This window comes from Phalacrocorax carbo, chromosome 11, assembly GCF_963921805.1.
Source record: "Phalacrocorax carbo chromosome 11, bPhaCar2.1, whole genome shotgun sequence".
Taxonomy (NCBI): domain Eukaryota; kingdom Metazoa; phylum Chordata; class Aves; order Suliformes; family Phalacrocoracidae; genus Phalacrocorax; species Phalacrocorax carbo.
In genome coordinates this window covers 15,320,257-15,341,349 of record NC_087523.1, presented here as the reverse complement: position 1 = coordinate 15,341,349, position 21,093 = coordinate 15,320,257, and the positions used below count along the sequence as shown (strand labels likewise).

Sequence of the window (21,093 nt, the reverse complement as noted above, 5' to 3'; positions counted from 1 at the left end):
ACACCAGTGAGTTCCTAACTTGAGAAGTTTAATCATTTACACCAACACAAAGTTGGTAAGGAGGACCAAGCTATGGTATTTACAGCAGCTAACTGACAGCTGTAAAACCCACGAGCGCTGTTTCTGGCATAGACTGCACGCACTACATGAGAGGGACCAGCTTATTAAACAGCTGGTCTAACAGGAGAACGGTATACATGCTGCTCAAGAAGAATTAAAACATGAAACTGGAAAAGCAACAGAAGCAGCACTTAACTCCCCAGCCAGTGCAAAAGTTGAAACGTTTACATGCAAATTTACATAGCTAACTCTAAAACATCATGTAAATTGCTATACATTCTTTTCCGCTCCCCCCAAAAAGGCTTCCCAGTCTTGTCTGAGACCTGCAACACCCCTGTGCCTCTGTGATTAAGACAATGATTGTGGCTGACCAGAAACAGAAATAGAGAGGTACATCCCCAAAGCATTTAAAACAGACAGCGAAGCAAAGTGTATATTTAGGACCTCAAAGACCCCTGGAATAGCATAGCCGTTTCATACAGGGTTTTTAAAAAAATACTTTCAGATAATCCTCGTACTGTACACAAGACTTTTAAACAATATATTACACTGCTAAAATGTTCATATAAATACTATACAGGCAAGCATGCAACCAGCCTGTTGGAAAGGTTCACAAATTAGACCACCATGTATCTCTGGCAAAGCTCTCCGATTATCTTGAACGTCTCCGGTTTGTGTAATCAAAGCCACTGATTCAGCAATAGCTATTTTAAAGTAATTGGGACAAGGCGTGAGATGAAATACATTTGTCTGTGAATTCCCAGTGCATGTTTAATATGCTACTGTCATCTTAATCTGGCATATCAATGTTTAATTTGGGAGGTGGAATCACGTATTTTCCAGGACTCTGTGTAATGACCACGCCAGCCTTTTTTCGAAACATTGGTGCAATTTTTGGTGGTTCGGGCAGCGGTGTTTCTTCTGTTTCCTCATTATCCTCATGGTGAAGATCATAAGAAATATTTCCGTATTCTCGTAAGAATGGGAAAATTTCAAGCAGGAACTGGCAAAAGTCTTTGCGAATTCCAAACCACCCTAAAAAAAAAAATAATAATTTCACATGACTGCAGGACAGAATGGAAATTTAATTAAGTAAGCAAACTATGCAATCTCATTTAAGTTCTCTTGATTGTTTGCATAGGAACAATATAAAATTTGTTCGTGCTGCTTCTCAATGTTACTTACACCTATCATACAACAACATTACAGTTCAGATTATGTACACACAGACACACACAGAGGATATATACATGCATTTGCATGCCTCCGTGTACATGTCTGTGTGCATCTATCCATGTCTGTAAGTTACAGCTATACTACCATCGCAAGAGTCCACTTCACATGTTAGACAGTGTCAGGTCTCATCAGAACACAGAGAAAGAACACAAAAGACTTTGCATCTCAACCAACGCAATCAGTGCCGCATGGGAAGACGTTCATGCCAACATTTGTTTGATACATATAGGTTACAATACCAGACGGAATGTGATGGCATAGGCAGACACAGGTTAGTAAGTGCATATATTCAGTATTCTCCAGACACTTTTGTTGTTAGCCAAGTATGATGTGATGCCAGGGGTATCTCATCTTGGTATTACCCACGCTAGATTAGAAAGCGGTACACATTCTGTGTTTGTCCTGCGTTTTGTTATATGCAAAGACTTGGAACAAGAGCATTTAAGTAAGCAGCACGTGTAGTTCAGCAGATGGCACTCCTCTATTAACCGATACCAAAGGTTGGTGTTTAAAGAACAGCCTGCCCGAGTCAAATCTCTCGGACAGAATGGAAGCAAGGTAATAAGTGTTTGCCAGGGAAGATCCCACACAACCCATCTTTTGGCAGAGGTTTGGCCAAAGAAGAAAGAGAATGCTAGCTCAGGCTACTAGGACAAATGACAAAAAAAGGTAGGAGCTACGCTTTTTCCAGAACCCAGAGTTGAAAGATCCAGTCACGTTCTGTGAGAATGAAAGCCGTGGAAATAAGGAGGGATAAAAGGCTAAGTCACAATTAAAATCCCATTGGGATTTCACGTTGAGTCCAAGCAGAGGTCATGCTCTTATAGGCATAAGAAAAAAAAAAAACAAACAAGAGACTATGAACAGTAAAAACTGACTGAAAATCACCTGAAAACGACACATCTGCATTCATGACAGAGTATATACCAAAAAGCCCTTTTTGAAAATACAAATCTTAATGAAGCACATTGAAGCCTTGAGTTTCAACCTGCTTCTGTGATTTTTAAATACTTACAGTGATTTCCTCCTTTTTGTCCAAATGTTGTTGCCATCAAAGTTATCAGTGAAAGCCAGAGAGGAACAAATATGGGTATAAAAGAGAAAGAATTGTGCCCATCCAGTCTGTGTACTAGTAAGATCTAAATGGCAAAATAATGACAGTGTCAGTTGAATTGCAATACCCACTTTCAGGCTTCTAAAAACATACAATGATCTCAGATCTTTAGCTTCACACATTGGTGAAGGAAACTGGCCTCCACAGAACATAAAATCATAGAATCATTAAGGTTGGAAGAGACCCTTAAGATCATCGAGTCCAACCGCTAACCTATCCCTGCCAAGTCCACCACTAAGTCATATCTTCAAGCACCACATCTGCCCTTCTTTTAAATACCTCCAGGGATGGGGACTCAACCACCTCCCTGGGGAGCCTGTTCCAATGCCTGACAACCCTTTCTGTGAAGAAGATTTTTCTAATGTCCAACCTAAACTTCCTCTGGTGCAGCTTGAGGCCGTTTCCTCTCGTCCTATTGCTTGTTACTAGGGAGAAGAGACTGACCCCCGCCTCGCTACAACCTCCTTTCAGGTAGCTGTAAAAAGTGATAAGGTCTCCCCTCAGCCTCCTCTTCTCCAGAATAAACAACCCCACCTCCCTCAGCTGCTCCTCATAAGACTTGTTCTCCAAACCTTTCACCAGCTTCATTGCCCTTCTCTGGACACGCTCCAGCACCTCAATGTCCTTCTTGTCCTGAGGGGCCCAAAACTGAACACAGGATTCGAGGTGGGGCCTCACCAGGGCCGAGCACAGGGGCACCATCCCTGCCCTGCTCCTGCTGGCCACACCATTGCTGACACAAGCCAGGATGCTGTTGGCCTCCTTGGCCACCTGGACACACTGCTGGCTCATGCTCAGCCGGCTGTCAGCCAACACCCCCAGGTCCTTCTCCTCCAGGCAGCTTTCCAGCCACTCTTCCCAAGCCTGTAGCATTGCCTGGGGTTGTTGTGACCCAAGTGCAGGACCTGGCACTTGGCCTTGTTAAACTTCACACAATTGGCCTTGGCCCATCGATCCAGCCTGTCCAGGTCCCTCTGCAGAGCCTTCCTCCCCTCATGGAGACCAACACTCCCACCACCCATCTTGGTGTCATCTGCAAACTGAGAGTGCGCTCAATCCCCTCATCCAGATCATCAACAAAGATACTGAACAGGACCAGCCCACAGTTCCAGTGTAGTGTGTATTTTACTCAAAAAACTTTAAAGAAACATAAAATTCTTGGGTTTTTTTCATACCTGCTGTTCATATTTTCTCCCAAGACAAAAAGCAGTATTCTCATTTGAGTAAGTCCAAAAAGAGACACAGCAACATTCGTCACTCAGAAAAAAAAAAAAAGAACAAGGTACATAGAACTCATTATGCTTTTTCCTACCTCAAATGTGAGCAGTGGAACGACAATTGTCATCCAGCTGACAGCCATGGTTATGTGTGTCCGCCTCTGCTCAGCAATCACATCCATAGAGCGCAAGAAGAGAACAGACCATACGATGTAATAGAGCACTACTAGACACAGAAAGGACATCAAGATCCACAGTGGAACACAAACAACCTGAAAGAAAAAGAAAATTACTGCTTTCACTCCCCTGACAAGGATACATTTTACCAGTTCCCTTTGTTACAGGTGTGGGGTGTTTTTTAACTAAAGCAAGTCTACATATTAAATCTCTTTTTCTTGATTAGACTTAAGTCTGATGCTCTTTGACTAATATAATCTCGAACAGAAAAGCTTCACAAATTGCATGTGCTGTTATGAGCCATCTCAGCTCTTCAGGTTCCTCAATTAGCTTTGTAAACGCTACCAAGCTGAAACAATTTCAAATTAAGTCAATGTAGTTCAGCTTTAATAAGACTTCTGTGATTTTTACGTGGGCGCAACCAGTACCTGATTTTAGCAAGGATTTTCTACACTGGACACCTCCCCTGAAACAGTTTCTAAATTAGATCCTTTTCCTAGTTTTCTGGAAAATCAAAAGGACAGTCATAATTACGCCAGTTTCAGTTTTACGGCAGCTTACAAAAACCCAGACACAGAAACAGCGCTTTTGCATTCTAAAGGCACTTAGGACAGGAGATCGCCACAGTTCTGACAGTGACCACTTGCACAAGAACTGGATTTGCATGCATGGTAACACAGCAAATACAACTAGTTACTTACTACACACCACATTTACCCACACGTTCCCTAACTCACCCATCATTTTCATGGCTAGTTTAGGGCTCCCACTGGAAACTCTTGGTTAGGGTTTCTCTTTCCAACAACTAATCAGAGATTAATTGCAGTTGTCGGCATGTCCCCCTCCCCCAAAGGATGAAATGCCCAAAGAACAGGCTGTTTCCCATGACCACCAAATGAAATGCCAGACCTTCAGCAAAGGATCCTTAGACGAGCAAAAATGTGATCATGGACTCCGATCATACATTAACTGCTCCCTATAGCAAACACCTTTAGGAAATTCTACATTTACATGAGGATAGGAAGAAAACACTTGTTACATACAAGCCACGGCCATCTGATGATCTCGTCCAGTCTGAGTGCAATAAATATGAACTGTAGGATATTGACTGAACACAAGATTTCCAGCTAGAAAAGAAAATACATTCATTAACTCTTAGCATGATAAAGCTGTTTCCAAGATAACCACAGAATCTGTCAAAGGGCTTTTCTGACTCTCTACTTATCACTGCGCTATGGAACATCATTTGCATTTACATTAGATATTACCAAGCATCCCTAAATCTGGGAGGCTATGATCCTAGAAGAGTACCTGTGGAGACAGCTGTCTCGTGAGGAAAGACGTTCCTGGTATTTAAAAAGAATAAAAGCACTACCAGCCCCACTCAGAGTGATTAGAGAAATAAGGAAAGCCAAACTGAAAAAGGTAAACCATTGCAAAACAACTTCAACTGTTTTCTTCAGATAAGAAATAGGGCTAGAATCAAGATAACAAACCGTAAAAAAGTCCTGCAATTTAAAATGAGCAAAATCTATCTTTACAGATATCATTTAGTACTTGCAGTAAAGACGAAAGTTACATGGGTTTAACTACCAAGAGTCCAGTCTAAAAGTCCGAGCTCTATCTGGGGGTGAAAATACATAGAATAGTGTAGGATGACATCCAAATTCAATAATTTACTGTATAACAGAGATATTTTAAATGCCACTACAGACACTTGGGTTTTGAGGCGATACAGAAAAGCATTAAAAATATTAGTGAAAGCTTTTCATGTGTCTCGCTTGCCACTATGAGAAATAACCCTAAATAATACTGCAAAAATATTAAGTTTGTGTCTAACCTGAATGAAGTGAAACAATGAACTGCCAGACTTGGCAAGGCTGTGATTCTGAAGTATATGGGCAACCCTACACAGGTAGGGATTTCAAAAAAATGGAACAGAATTATTAGCTGAAAAGACTAACTGAAGCTCTTGAGTATAAGTTAGAAACATCTTCCACTTTTAAAAAACATGTAGGGATTTAAGGCATGTTTGAAATGCAGTATTTCTCAGATTGTGAAATGTAGCATGTTATGTCTGCTAACACATGATTGCGTACTATGATCTCTTGCATAAATGCCTTTGAAATTCACAGTACAGGCAGCCAAAAATCCAACAGGCAGCAGGCACTTGCCTACTTCAGAGGCTGCGCTGAAGTCTTCACTGTTGAAATAAAGGTTACTTTAAAAAGACTGGAAAAAGTAGATTTAAAATAATTTTGTACCACTTGCTTTGTCAAATGAAGAAAGCACCAAAACACTCCACAGTCAAGCATAAGACCAGGCAACCTGGAAACTCCAAGAGCAATAAGAGAAGTGAAAAAAACCAAACCAGAGGATCTATGGCTAGAAGTCATTTTTAGAATCACGTTAACATTTTAGCTATACATGGCAAGTACATTTGGAGTGGCTAGACTCAAAATGTAATGAATTAAATATGCTTTAAATAAATGGTGCTTTATTGAGTGTAAAAATAGTGTGACACAAAAGAAAGCTTTTTCTGAGCCCACCATGATCTGTAGACAAAAACCCACTAAGTACTTACTGATCACCTGATCAGTTTCAGGATAGAAACAAGCAGACAATATATTTTCTGATTAAATAATAGTGAAAATAATAATAGATTAAGCACTACTTTGATTACTCATGCCACAAATTAATATCCTGGATTAAAGACAGGCTTCTCTTATGCTTCTAGCTAATGAAAAAGAAATAATGAAATCTACCCAGAGTAAAAAGAAAGATCACAAAATAGTAAAAGAGTTGACAGTTCAACTGCATAAGTAATTTTCTTTGAGACAGCTGTTGCCTTTTAGGGGTGAGTGGATTCCATTTTGTTCTGCCAGTACTTAGCAGCTGTGCAATAATCTGTAAATCAAGGGGTAATCAAGCATCAGCCAGTAGAAGGCAAGCACTTCTACACAAATTTTACTTTTAGGAATGATTAACTGTGAATAGAACTCTGCAAAATGAAATTCTATTTGTAATATTTTTGAATCAATAGTTTAAGGTATCAGCCATCTTAACAATAACTTACCAAAACTGTTTCTCTCTAGAGAGACACGCTGGGCTTACGTTAATGTTAGAGAAATAGTCCCTTGAAATTCAAAACTCTGAAAAAGCTGAACCTCATCTAAAAAACTGTTTTGCAATTTTTCTGGGGTAGTTTGAGGACATAGCAGAAAAAACCCAAACCCCTTAAAATAGTATCAATTCAACAGGAATTTTAAATTTATTGAAAAATGTCAGAAGCGTGGGAAGATCTTCAGAATCCTTGTGAAGGTCTTCCAAAACCAAAAGAAGCAAGTCAGAGAGGAAAGAAGATAGAAGCAGAAAATAAAAACCTACTGGTTTATGCCTGCCATCTGCATTCCCAAATTAAAGGTTAAGCAGGCAGACTGGGACAGTAAGAAATTTTCAACCCATATTATCTAGCACCCATTCTGCCTAGGGAGAGTGCTGTCAGTGGAATTTACTTCACTAATTTCTGTTTAAGCCAATAGTATTAGTCCATATTGCAGAGTTTGTGGGGAGTTCTTTTGCCAAACAATAATAAAAAGTAAATAAAAGTAAATAAAAAAAAAAATAATAAAAAATGCTGCTATTTGGTACTTGAAAAAAAAACCCTAGGAAAACTGAGGAGCTTATTCCCAGTAACTCCCAGTTCTGGTATTTCACTCCAGCAGTTCAGTGCAAACAATTAAACTGATGCAGTCGTGCATGTTGCGCTTCCCTGAGAGACAAACTGGAACCAAACTGATGAAGAGTCCTGCACTGCCACAAGCTGCACACACAGCAAATGAAGCGTTACCTCCAGAGACCTGTCATGTCGGAAACCCCACACACAAGCTGCAACTGACACTGGAGATACAAAGAACAACGGCATGAAGACCAGAAGCCAGAAGTGGGTTCCTCTTTCGATCCTGTCACACACCAGCACTTCAAACATCAGCAGCAGCAGGTGGATGCCCACTGCAATTAGCATGGCTTTGAATTCCACACAGGTCTCTCCTTCTGCTCTAAAGAGAGGATAAGGAAGCATTCAGTTCACTTTTCAGCAAGAAAGCACACTATCCTGCAAACATCCCAAGACACTTTGTTTACAATTGTTAAGTTTCAGATATTAACAAGTTTCTAACAAACATGCACCTAATGATGACACAACAGGATGGCTTGCCCATAAAGCTGCACATTTTAAGTATTTTACTCAAAATGGGCAGTGGGATTTTTACAACATGGAAATTTCCTAAGGATTCCATAGCTGTGCAGAAAAAACAGGATTTCTTTGCTACTACGTAAACACTCAGGTATCATGCAGGCTGTTGGAGATAAGCTAAGTCTAAAAACTACCTGTTTGGTTCCTGCATCAGCTTTCATTGGATCAACATCTTCCCCCAGATCTTCTTTATTCACCAAAATCAGTGTATTGCAGCAGAATATAATCTATTACTAAAAAGTTAACTACCCATAAAATCACAGCATACACCAAGAAACCACACTTTCTCCTACATGAGTAAAGCCCTTACTAGAAGGGGCAAACAGACTATATTGTGTCATTCAGGTCTTATCAGAATGAGACTTGTGCACAGAAGTTTTAATATTCACCATAGATAGAAAATAGGATTGAATTTATTGCACTTCATTTAAGGTAGCTTTTCTTTTCCCGTAGTATGTTCAGGTTCACATCACACTACTCAGATTACCAAAACAGTAAAAGCTGATGTATTCAAAGGTCTGAAAGTTATTTTACCCTACGCTGACAATTAAAATACCAACGTTAAACAACTTTGACAAAAATGAAACGGCATTTACAGGATTTGTTCCCACAAACATCTTACTTTGCAAAAGTTACACATCTGCTCAAATTAGTGTATTAAACTACTTGAATATTTCTTACAAAACTGCAACTACAGTCTGAAAAAAATTCCTTATGTTCACTGCATATTAAAAAATTACTGAATATTGATCCATATGTTCACTGAGGTTATATGCACACCAAGGCGGGGGCAGGGAAAAATCAACATTCTTCAGGCTGATCTGTACATTTCAGCAAACTGATTTAGAAAATAATCCAACTAAATATCACATATTCCTAGTACATATGAAGATAGATATTTCTACATGGCTTATACTAAAGCAAAGAATTCTCAATGTTCTAACAGAAAAGCACAAAATGTAACTCCATGAGAAGTTTTTGCTTCCCAAAGACAGTATTGTTGAAGCTTGTGACAAACTGTTGCAACCAGGATTAACACCTCCATAGCTGCATAGAGCTGTTTGTGTACACTACAGGTTACGATAATTATTTTAAATATGTTAAAAAACAAACCTTCTGGATACTATATCTTATGTTGTTAAAAAACCTACTTATGAATTTGATTCAGTATAGAAAACACATTATGTTCCCTCTGTTTTGCAAAAGAAAGATCCTCAACTTACCGATACTGTGGGTTTCGGGCCCATACTCCTGTTCCCACTGAGGCACCAACAATCACCATTAACTTCCACAGCCATATGGGAGCAAATACAGCCCAGTAACTCCATTGAATTTTGTCATCCAGACGTAGAGAGAGCAACACAGAAAAAAGGAGCAGGCAGGCATAAATAAGAAATTTGCTGTTAAACAAAAACAAACCCACAAAGTCAGAAATGAAGGCACGCAACTTAACATGAACTTTATAGAGAACAAGAAAATCAGTCATAGCTTAGCTTTCATCAGGATACTTCCTAACAGAAAATGCGCGTCCAGGTTCTTTGCCAAGAATCAGATCTGTTCTGAAGAGTCAAATATTTCATCATAAATATAGCATACGTCATCTTTCACTTCTAAAACCATTGCTTCAAGGGAACACATCAAAAGCATTCTTGCATGACAAACTTAATGAATGGACACCTATAAATAGTTCCCTCCCACACAGATCCAGACAAGAGCTGCACTATTGGAGGCTCGGAAATACACCAGCTGTACATGTTTTTAGAAAATGTGTTCTTTCATACAAACCAAATGAGATAGTTCTTTGACATTCAAAATTAAGTTACATAATTTATGTAATTTTATCCACACTATTTTTAACTAAAGACTAAAATCCACCACATATTGTAAAAAGGCAGACTCCAGGGGATTTTTTTTTTTTAATTTTTGGACTCAGCTGAAAAAAAGCAACATTGGGGGGGGTGGGGAAACAGGTTAAACTTTTAACAAAATTACTGATTACAGGGTAAAGCTCCTAACTGGAATCCTGAGGATGATACTTACAATAATAAGTTTATAAAATATATATGAACGTAACTATTTTAAACTAGTCAACTTAAGAATGAATAAACCTGTCAGGAATACTTGAGAGCAGTGGCACAGCAATTGCTTGTACCACAAAAAACCAGACAAACTAATTACACAGTATATGATTTCCTCACACTACAGGAAGGGAAAAAGTCACCCACCCATTCACCAGGGGATCAGAGACTGCTTTACAGAACACGTAATTAGGCTTCAACACCACTTCAGTGAAGTAATTATATGTATTTTGAAACATGGATGACTTCAGGAACAGAGTAAATACTTGCTACAGAGTAAAGCAGCATCACTCGGGAATACTACCACCCTTACTCCAACAGCACAATTCAAACCACCCACTTTCACTCGCATCAAATAATAAAATGTTCGTTAGATCAGCACCGCCTCATTTAGATTCTTTGTCTCTATTCTGAACAAGGATCTTAGCTGCCCCTTAGTAAGAAAAAGCTGTTTTCCTGTGTCAGCACCTCCTCATGTGCTTGATATAACTGCCTCAGGGTAGGATGATATAAAACAAGTCACTCTTCACAGCAGTGAAGAGAACCCTCAGTTTCTAGGCTCTTCATACTTCTCCCACGTTCAATATTTGTATAATTTATACTTTCCCTGGCTCCTCAATAAATTCAGAAGTAAAATGCCATGTGGTAGAACACCAGTGCTCCCTGAGTATTCCAGAAAACATCAGAACAGTCAAGATTAAGCTATATGCACAAGTGTAACGTTCAGCTTGCTCGTTCATCATCAAGACAACATCCAAGTAAGCTGCAAGCATTGCTTCGCAATAACTTTATAAGCTTCTGGAACTTCTCTTCCTACTTCTCCATTGCTTCCAACCACACATATTTACATTGTTTATTTCAACCTCTCCGCAACAATGCGTTTCCCGAAGCATTGGTTGGTTCCCCTTCTGTTTGTCTCAATGACCGACTGCAGCTTTTTCTTATCGCAGTCAGGTAAGGCCTCTTTCACAAGCAAGATTCTTCCAGGAGCCTCAGTGTTTCACACCACCCCGCACAGTTACTTGCGGGCCTTTATCCCGTGGTACTAAAATACCAGGTAACAGCAAATCCAGTAAAATTCAACTCATTCTCTCAGCTGCTTTAAAGGTTACGTGTAGCTGTACTTGCTTGGCAAGACCGCAGAAGCCCAAGTTGTAGCGACTATCATCTTGGTGACTGGAAGAGAACCACCACCAGCAGTTCTCTCCATCTAGACCGGGATTGTTATGCGCGGTGCCTTCCTGCCTGCAAAAAATGAGCCTTTACCACAGACCAAACGCCCGCCGTGGTCCGCCGCGTGGCTTTCCAGGGTGCAGCCTTACACCCCGAACCATCAGCTTGAAAAATTCAAACAGCAGAATGAGATTCGGAGTAATCTGAGAAAGCTGCATACTAAAAAAAAAAGATGACTGGAACGGGGCCTGCGAACCCGATGCCGGCGCTCGCCGACACCCCGAGGGCCGACCAGCCGCGGGGAGCGCGCCCCGGGACCCCCGGGCGCTGGGGCGGCCACCCCTCGGGGACCCCGCCCCGAGCCGGGGAAGAGCCCCCCGGGAGGTGAGCTCGGCCGAAGAGCTCCCGGGCCAGCGCCGCTCCCCGCGATAACGCCGCCGCACCGGGACCCCCGCTCGGGGCGGAGGGCGGGCAGCGGGGCCGGGCCCGGCGGCGGGGGTGGGGGCACGGGGAGATGCGCCGCCGGCCCCGCCTCGCCCCGCCGCTTCCGGACGCGTCCCGCTACCGGCGCGGGGGAGCAGAGCCTCCCCGCCCGGCAGCAGCGCCACGCCGGGACCGGGAGCCGCCGGGACCGGGAGCCGCCGGGACCGGGAGCCGCCGGGACGAGGCGGGTGCCGCTCCCCCACCGAGCGGACCGGAGGCAGCCCGCCGAATAGGCCCTGGCACGGCGGCGCGGCCCGAGGCCGCCCGTTAGGCGCCAGGCCGCCCTCACCTGGGGTTGAAATCCTGGAACAAGCCGCGCAGGTTCATCGCGGCTCAACCCTCCGCCCGCGCCGCGCTCTACCAGGCACACATGGCGCGGCCGCCACCGGAGCCGGCCCTGGCCTCGCCTCGCCGCTCCGCCCCCCCCAGCCCGGAACCGGGCAGCCCCGCGCATGCGCGCCAGGCTCCGACGGCGGCGGGCCTCTGCAGGGCTTCACAGGCGAGCACTGCACATGCACCTTCCACTGGCTCGCGGCTCTGCCAGCAGATGGGCCGGGCCTTGCCCCAGGCGGGGGGCGGTACCAGGATCTCGCCCCGCCCCTCGCCCCGCCCCGCCGGGCTCGGGAGTCCTTAGGGCACGGCGTTACCCTGTAGCACACCTAACCCTGCCCAAATGGGTATTTAGGGAACGGCTCTACTAAAAGTTGCTAAAATCGAGTGTTGACCGAGAAACGTTTCAAATACATATTAAAAAAAAATCCCAGTTAACTTTGTTTTGAGGAACCAGCATGGCCTTTTTCGGCTTATGTTACAAAGGGTTTTGAGGGACTGGCACAATTCTGCAGCCTTGACTGGAAAAAAAAACCCAACATACATTACGTCAAACTGCGCGTTTCCATCCAGCTCCTTTGTAGACTTAAACCTGTGTTTACTCTGTGCTTCAGAAAGCCTGGGTGGCCGGCTGGCTGCTCACATCCAGGCTCCGGCAAGAGGCTTTGCTGCGGAGAGACGTGAAGGAACGGCCTCTCCTTGGAACCCCGGGGCCACGTCAGCAATGTTTATCTCGGGTTGTGTTATTTCCTTTTAAATTTGGGACTGTGTTTCAGAAGTTAAGCACTGTGCCTGGTTCCTTTAAAAATATGGGCTTAGATAATCTGTTCTGAATCCGTTCACAATGTCATATTTGTTACCTGTTTGTTTGTGTTTTACTTCACGCTTGAGTAAGCTTACACTGTCTTGTATGTGTTACTAGAAATCCTCCTCAGACATCCTTCAAACTAGTACTGAAGCCAAGGCCAGAGGGTCTGGAGGCAGATTTTGTTTGTGACTCTGCTACTTAGTTTCTGCTGCAATTTGTGACACGGCAGTTGACATATTATTTTTATAGCATGAAATCACACGTCATTTGGACACATCGTGAGTGTCTTCTTGTCTTCAGGGACCTTCCCATTAACTGATAGTGATATCTGGCCATCAACGGATTGAACAGGCTATTCTTACATCAAAACAAAATAGTAACAAATGCTGCTGGAAGGGAAGATACCACGGAAAGTGAGAATTAAGGAGACAGAAGAAGTGGTTTTGGACTTAGGTATGCTACCCACTGTGGGCTTCACTCTTTCTAGGTGGTAGAAGCACAGGTAGCAATACAAGTCTTGGAGAAATTTTCTTCTTTGCTTTGGAATAACGCCTAGGGATGTGCCCCTCTGAAACCACCCTTTATATGGCTGGTTCTCCTCTGTATACTCATGTTGGAAACATTCACCTCACTATATTTGTTAAAATGTGCAGCTGACTTTTAGGGCACTGATATGTAATGCTTATTTAAATTTATCTCCAGAAAAATTACTAGGAAACCTCAAAGTGTTATTTTAAAGGTGAAAAAAAAAAAAGGTTAACTTGTTTATTATTATTGTTACCCAGCAAGTTGCCTGAAGAACTAAGAGCAGTCTTCATGTGTTAGCTTTGTCCTTGGACTGTACACATGCCTGATTTACAAAAATAACATGGAGAAGGAGGCAGTTTTTCTGCCAGCATTCTTTTATACCACATTATTATCGCTAATTCCTCTTCTGTGGACATGATTTCAAGAGTTTAGTTCTGGTTTATTATTGTAGAAACTCCCCATACAATACGTTTCCTCATTACATATGAATCAATGTGTACAGTAAGAAAAAAGAAAAAAAAAAAAGGAAAAACATCCATTCTAAAAAGGCTGAGAACTACCTTCATTGCCTATTCTGGAACTGATCACATCAGCCTTTTAAATGTCTTTGCATCAAGATGAATGTTGAAGTTGTGCAGACAGTGATTAAAAGCTGTGAAAGTGATTACAGGCTCAGAAAAAATTGTCATAAGGAGGTGAATGTGTTTCAAATACACTGAGATCACTTTATTATGTTATGTGTGTACCTTCTCAAAGCCAAATATTAGGTACCAAAATACACTTTGGCCAAGCTAGGAAAGGCATAACAAGAATCAAGGCTGAGAACTTCAGCTAAACAAATATAGGTTAGAGGAGAGAGCTGGTGTTAGTTTTGTCTTTTTTTTTTTTTTTTAAGTGAAAGTAATTAGCTGTTGGAACAAATGGGCCTGAGAAATAGGAGATTTTTTTCATTTTTTAAATGAAGTCCACATGCCTCTCTGCCAGATATATACTAATCAAACTCAAGTCAATAAGGTTGACTAACAATGGTTACGATATTATATAGCAGATCGGGACAGATTCTGTGATGACTTTTTAATGGGATACATCATCTTATGACTCTTTCTGAACTGAAAATCGCCATAGCTCCTCACTTATCAAGATAACATTGCAAGTGAAATGCTAATAAAAAAGTCATATCTTAAGCTCCAGCTTCTGCAGAAAGATGAAAAAACAACTGAAAAGTAAATGGTCTAAGTCTTCATCCAGTGCTAACAGGACTGGTAATTCATACCAGCTAAGAAGATAGGCTTATGTGCAATGTGATTTATTAAATGCCACAGCTACTTGTAGCCCTTGGCAGTATTCATTAGCTACTATGATCAACGCAAAGATGTGATTCATATGGAAACACTCACTGGCAAGTTGTAGATACAGTTTTAACTCCGTTGGCAACAGCACAAATAGCTGACAGACTTCCACACCAGGAGCTTTCTGCACAATATATTCAACTCTGATAAGGCAAGGGTATGACAAAGGCTATAAGAAAGGAAGGACGTGCCAGCACAAGTAACGGCAGTGGGGTGGGTGTCTGAGGAGATTTGTAAGAAATCAGGATGAGAGAAAAGCATGAGAACATAACAGAAAAAAGAGAAAGAAAGGGAAAGATGAGGGCTAGGCAGTGTCCAGAGACTGATAAGATGAAAAGTGCCCGTATGATAGGAACTGTGGCAGGGCAGTAGACAAGCTTCTAAGGAACTAGAAATTGGAAACTAGAACCTTGGTTTTCATTCTGCTTTTTCAAAAGTTGAGCCCTACTAGTTTGGAAAAAAACAACAATTATGCATAATGTATTTAGCCAAGATAAAATATATCTACTGCAACACATAAAGAAGCTACTAGACAAGACAGCACCTGTAAACATTATCCTCAGCCAGATGCAAGCATAAACCAAAGTCAAAATAATATTAACAAGGAATTATCTTTACTTGAGAACTGTTAATAATTCAGAAGGCTAATAAAGCAGCATGCCATTTCTAAGAACATTCAAGAAGGTCTGTAGGAGTAAATCAAGAAAGATTTCTTCTGCAGTTACAATGTTTGGCTGACTGCCCAGGCAGCAAAATAGTTCCAACAAGGTACAAAGAACAAGGAAAGAAATCCCAAGTTGCAGAAAACATGATAGAGATGAAGCTAAAAAAAAAAAAAGAGGTAACTAGACAGAAAGAAAACAGCTCTTTGTTATCAGACCCAACTTGTAGGTGTCCCAGCTAAGAAAACCTCCACTCACTTTATCTGCTTTTTCCCCCAAGGAAATACATAGTAAATTTAGCCCCCTATAAGACAGTAGACTTTCCCCTCTTCTCTCCTCCAGAGCAAAAGTTAAGATCTGCCTTCTTAGCAGCTGCTGTTGGGTCTGACAAACACACTGGGTGGCAAGCAACAAAGCCACACTGTGCAGGGGAGATGCAGCAGGCACAGAAAAGATAGTGGAAAGAAATTTGCAGGCAGGGCTGGGATTGAATGGGGCCCCAGAGGTCTCCCTGGCATGCAACCGGCATGTGTGGCACAGATGCACATGTCCACATGTATTGCAGTGCCTCCTGCTGCATCCCAGTTTCCCACCCTCACCTGGGAACATACAGCCCTGGTGTCCCTGGTGGCAATGGCTGTCTTCCTTGTACTCCTCCCTTTCACCATCCTGTTCATCCTCCATGCAATCCTTTGTTATGTTTGTAGGGTGTTGTGGTTTAACCCCAGCTGGCAACTAAGCCCCACGCAGCCGCTCCCTCACTCCCCACTGGTGGGATGGGGGAGAGAATCGGAAGAGTAAAAGTGAGAAAACTCTGGGGTTGAGATGAAGACAGTGTAATAGGGAAAGCAAAAGCCATGCACACAAGCAAAGCAAAACAAGGAATTCATTCACTCCTTCCCAAGGGCAGGCAACTGTTCAGCCACCCCCAGGAAAGTAGAGCTTCATCACGTGTTATGGTTACCTAGGAAGAAAAAATGCCATAACTCCAAATATGTCCCCCACTTCTTTCTTCCCCCTTCCCCCAGCTCTATATGCTAAGCATGACATCATACGGTGCAGTATATCCCTGGGGTCAGTTGGGGTCAGCTGTCCCAGCCGTGTCCCCTCCCAGCTCCTTGTGCACCCCCAGCCCCTCGCTGCTGGGGTGGGATGAGGGGCAGAAAAGGCCTTGGCTCTGTGCAAGCCCCGCTCAGCAGGAATGAAAACATCCTGGTGACAGCAACACTGTTTCCAGCACAAATCCAGAACACAGCCCCATACTAGCTACTGTGAAGAAAATTAACTCTACCTCAGTGAAAACCAGCACATTCTCCACCCCTTATTCCATACCATTTACATCATGCTCAGGTCCCACACTATCCGATACACCCTTATTACCGACCACACCCTTTCCCATCCTTTGATCTAATACAGAGATAGCATTCCCTTAGTCTATGGATCACCCCTGTGAAATGTCTGTAAAATGTCAGTAAAGTGTCCACAAATGTCCACAAAATGTCCACTGAGTTCATTCAGTCCATGACTTTGGGCTCTGTCTCTTATGGTGGTCACTCAGGACAGGAGAGGTGGTGTGTTGTGTGGAGTTACTGGGCACCAAAGCCAGCTCAGATTGGGTCGCTGCTGCACTTGCACTGCTTCTTGTAAGGCTTGTCCTACGTGTGTTCATGTCGTTCTTCCCACAGTAATTCCCATAACATGCAACTCAAATCATGGGTTACAACAATTTAAAGGTAGAACCATTACAATCTCTACCTCTGGTCCCTTTGGGCCAGGTTATAGGTTTTAACATTGCAATGAACTCCTCCCCTTGCTCCCAGCCTGGCTAGCAACAAGGGGTTTCTGCTATAGTAATTCCCATAACATGCATCTCAAAACATGGGTTTACAAAAATGTAATGCTTTTCCAATCTCCACCCCAGTCCCTTTGTGCCAGACCATCGGGTTCAACATTGCAGTGAACTCCTCCCCTTGCCCCTGCTCTGGCTGGGAGTTATCCACAGACTGCAGTCCCTTAGGGGTGTACCTGATCCAAGTGGAGCCTTATCTATGCACCACAGTCTCTCCAGGAGTGTACCTGCTGTGGCATAGAGTTATCCACAGCCACAGCCACTTTGGGGTGCACCCGTTCCAGCGTGGCCTTTTCCATGGGCCGCAATGCCTTCAGAGATAGACCTGCTCCAGCATGGCCTTACCCATGGCTGCAATGGCTCCAGGTGCTCTGTCGTGGGCTTATCCATGGCCACATGCTTTGAGCATGACCTCATGCACAGCCACGGATGCTTCCAAGTGTACCTTCTCCAGTGTGGACTTATCCTTGGGTCACAATCCCTTCAGAGGCATACCTGCTGGGGCACGCACATAACCACGGCCACAGATGATTTGAGATACACCTGCTCTGGCATGGCCTTATCCACGGCCACAGATGCTTCGGGGTGTCCTGCTCCCTCGTGGCCTCATGCACAGGTCACAGTCCCTTCGACTCGCGTTCACGCTGGAGTTCCAGCCTGTCCGGTGCAGCAGCACAGAAACGGCAGCGATGCCCTTGGCCATCTGCCAGCGCAGGCACATCGCCACTGCTGTTATCAGAGTGTTCCCAGGCACAGCAGAGTAGGATGATAAGCAGTACAGCAGGACGGACAGCGAGCAGCGAAAGCAAAAAGCAGCCGCTAACGAACACTGAACTGTAATACACGGTAAGGCAAGCAAGGCCCACGGCAAGCAAACCTGTCAATTAATAGCTAAACAGCCATAACAGCTACAAATTAAATCTAGCACATTCCAATCAAATCTGTCATTAAATCGAACCCTTCAAGCCCCACATCGGGTCCCAAAAAGGACTGTCGTGGTTTAACCCCTGCCAGTAACTAAGCCCCACCCAGCCGCTCCCTCACTCTCCCCCGGTGGGATGGGGATGAGAATCAGAAGAGTAAAAGTGAGAAAACTCTTGGGCTCAGATAAAGACAGTTTAATAGAGAAAGCAAAAGCCACGCACACAAGCAAAGCAAAACAAGGAATTCATTCACTCCTTCCCATGGGCAGGCAGGTGTTCAGCCATCCCCAGGAAAGCAGGGCTCCATCACGTGTAACAGTGACTTGGGAAGACAAACGCCATCACTTTGAATGTCCCCCCCTTCCCTCTTCTTCCCCAGCTCTATATGCTGAGCATGACATCATATGGTGCAGAATATCCCTGGGGTCAGTTGGGGTCAGCTGTCCCAGCCGTGTCCCCTCCCAGCTCCTTGTGCACCCCCAGCCCCTCGCTGCTGGGGTGGGATGAGGGGCAGAAAAGGCCTTGGCTCTGTGCAAGCCCCGCTCAGCAGGAATGAAACTATCCCTTTGTTACCAACACTGTTTCCAGCACAAATCCAGAACACAGCCCCATACTAGCTACTGTGAAGAAAATTAACTCTATCCCAGGCAAAACCAGCCTATAGGGTTAGGGACAATGACTATGTCTGAATGCGGGTGAGCTGTGCTGGGAGGCTGGAGGCAGCGCCCAGCCCAGGGCGGACAGGTACTGGGTGCCAGGGGGCGTGTGCTTGTGTGCATGTGTGTGTACATACCCAGGGAAATCGCTGTCTCACACTGCCTGGTCTTGCCGCTGGCAACCCCTAGTGAGTGCTGTTTCTAATCAGAGCCGTATTAAATGGTTTTGCTTCCTTCTGCCTGACTGGTAAGTTTCTTTAAGTGGCTTTTAACTTGCTCAGGTGGTCTTTCTTTTTTTTTTTTTAAGACATTTTATTTGCATCTGGGAAGTTTTACACAATATGGTAACTTCAATTCGCAAGACTGCTGTGGCCTTTCACACCCAAGAGAGACAGTGCAAAGTAGTTTGAGGTGTTGCTAGTGCAGGATGCATGTTCATTTTGGTTGTGCCTTGTAAAATGAAAATGAAAATGACATGGTATGCAGACAGAAGACTCTGATGTCACCTCCACCCATCAGTTCACCTTCAGGTAAATCTAAGAGCATAGAAATGAAAATTATTTACTTTCCCTATATTAGCAATTAATCCACATGTTCCTTCACAATGTGATGCAAAATTTTATAGTGCTGCAAGAAAACAGCTGATACTTTTTATGAAAAGCTCTGTATAAGAGTAGATAATGAGAAAACAACAGCAACACCTTTGACCTCTAGGTAAGTGAAACAATCTGCCTTGCAATTCTAACTTGATTCCTTTGAGATTTAGGACGATCTGTTTGCCCTTTTTCTGGTTCACAGGTGATATGATATTAACAGAGAGACATTTTTGTATTAATTGTTATATTGACAGGATTTTTTTACAGAGCATCATAAAAAATTAATAACTTTGAAGCTGTGGCAAGACAGGAAAAAGACAGATTGCATAAGAAAGGGAGCATGGAACATGACTCGTTTAAATAAGCTTCCTCTCAACAGGAAGACAAGTAATGAGTTTAATTATATATACTCTACTTTTCTGCCTTAAACTGTTCAGCTAGTTTCACTCATGATGATGCTCTATGCCTGATCTTTCTGCCACTCCTTTTCCTTCCACTGTGTTTAGGAGCTGTTAACATAAAGCTGGAAAAGAAGGCATTGGATCATTGCTCTGTAAAAAAGTCCTGTCAATCTCCTAATAATGGTGATTTATCAGAGTTGATGCTTTCCTTCAAGGCCTTCTTAATCTCATTAGGCTTTGATGGTGGATCAGATCACACATATTATCCTGGCAAACTTAATATGATGTTCTGTTCTTAAAACCCATGCATAGTATCCTGCACAAAATGTGACTTTTATTTGCAGTTGTTTAACTTTCAACCTTATTGTGCTATCAGGCTACTTGGGCCAGCTGAACACACAACCATTTATGGAACTTCCATAAATTTCTCAGTGGAGATATGATTCTGAGAAAAGAAGGAAGCAATCTCTTCAGGAAGACATCAACTCAGAGATATTTAGCTCCAAGACACAAAGACTGCTTAAGAGAGCTCTATCCAAACAGAAAACTGAATAAAGCAGATTTTTGCTATTATAATGCACAGGGAGGTATTAGAGATGCTATCAGTCTTAAAAGAGTAAGAATAACCTCCAAGTCTCCTAGGCCCTCCTCTCATACCAAATCAGTGCTGTGGGTGCCATAGCTAATATATCTGCCAGTGTCATGAGTATTTAGAATTATGGATAATTTCAGTGACCTCTTAATTGTCATTGAAGCAGCATGGTTTTCCCTTCTTGTGTTTCTAACTCTTGGCATAATTCCTGTGCCAGATAATTTGTCATCTCTCTACAGCACTGGAGTTTTCACTACATAGTTGCCAACAAACTACCCCCCCAGTAGCTTTGTGCTTTATGGTGATTGAAGCGGGAGCCCAGCGTGGCTGTTATAAAAATCAGTGGTGGTGGCATCCTTATCGACTCAAATGAAGTCAAAGGGAAGTCTGTTTTGTATCAACTGGAGGACACAGGTCAACCTGACCCAGGTTTAGATTTCTTTAGTTTGACCAGTGGGCTATATTAATCAAGTATTTTAGGTAACGTTTTCTTCATTAATTAAAAGTAAACAGATCCAGGAACTAGTGAGATTTGATTTTTCCTTCCTTTAATGGCTTTTTCAAACACTGTCACTATGTGACGTCTTCATTGATATTCCTGTCGCA

The 21,093-nt window shown here is 43.0% G+C and overlaps 1 protein-coding gene across 1 annotated transcript; it reads right to left on the bottom strand.

Annotated features, from left to right (window-relative positions):
* Positions 1-7: 7 nt before the first annotated feature.
* TMEM185A (transmembrane protein 185A) lies at positions 8-12,238 on the bottom strand. Its single transcript, XM_064463183.1, has 7 exons — positions 12,083-12,238; positions 9,283-9,459; positions 7,655-7,862; positions 4,848-4,931; positions 3,723-3,899; positions 2,312-2,435; positions 8-1,095 (listed from the first exon to the last, which is right to left on the bottom strand). The coding sequence occupies exons 1-7, from the start codon at positions 12,118-12,120 to the stop codon at positions 851-853; spliced, it is 1,053 nt and encodes a 350-aa protein (XP_064319253.1). The 5' UTR covers positions 12,121-12,238; the 3' UTR covers positions 8-850.
* Positions 12,239-21,093: the final 8,855 nt, after the last annotated feature.

What these genes read in the sequence shown, in the direction of transcription:
- TMEM185A (XM_064463183.1), bottom strand. Translation starts at nt 12,120, where the DNA reads ATGAACCTGCGCGGCTTGTTCCAGGATTTCAACCCCAG. An exon ending in GCCCGAAACCCACAGTATCG is followed by an intron (nt 7,863 to 9,282) that starts GTAAGTTGAGGA and finishes TCCTCTCTTTAG; the next exon opens with AGCAGAAGGAGAGACCTGTG. An exon ending in TCATCAGATGGCCGTGGCTT is followed by an intron (nt 3,900 to 4,847) that starts GTATGTAACAAG and finishes TTTTTCTTTCAG; the next exon opens with GTTGTTTGTGTTCCACTGTG.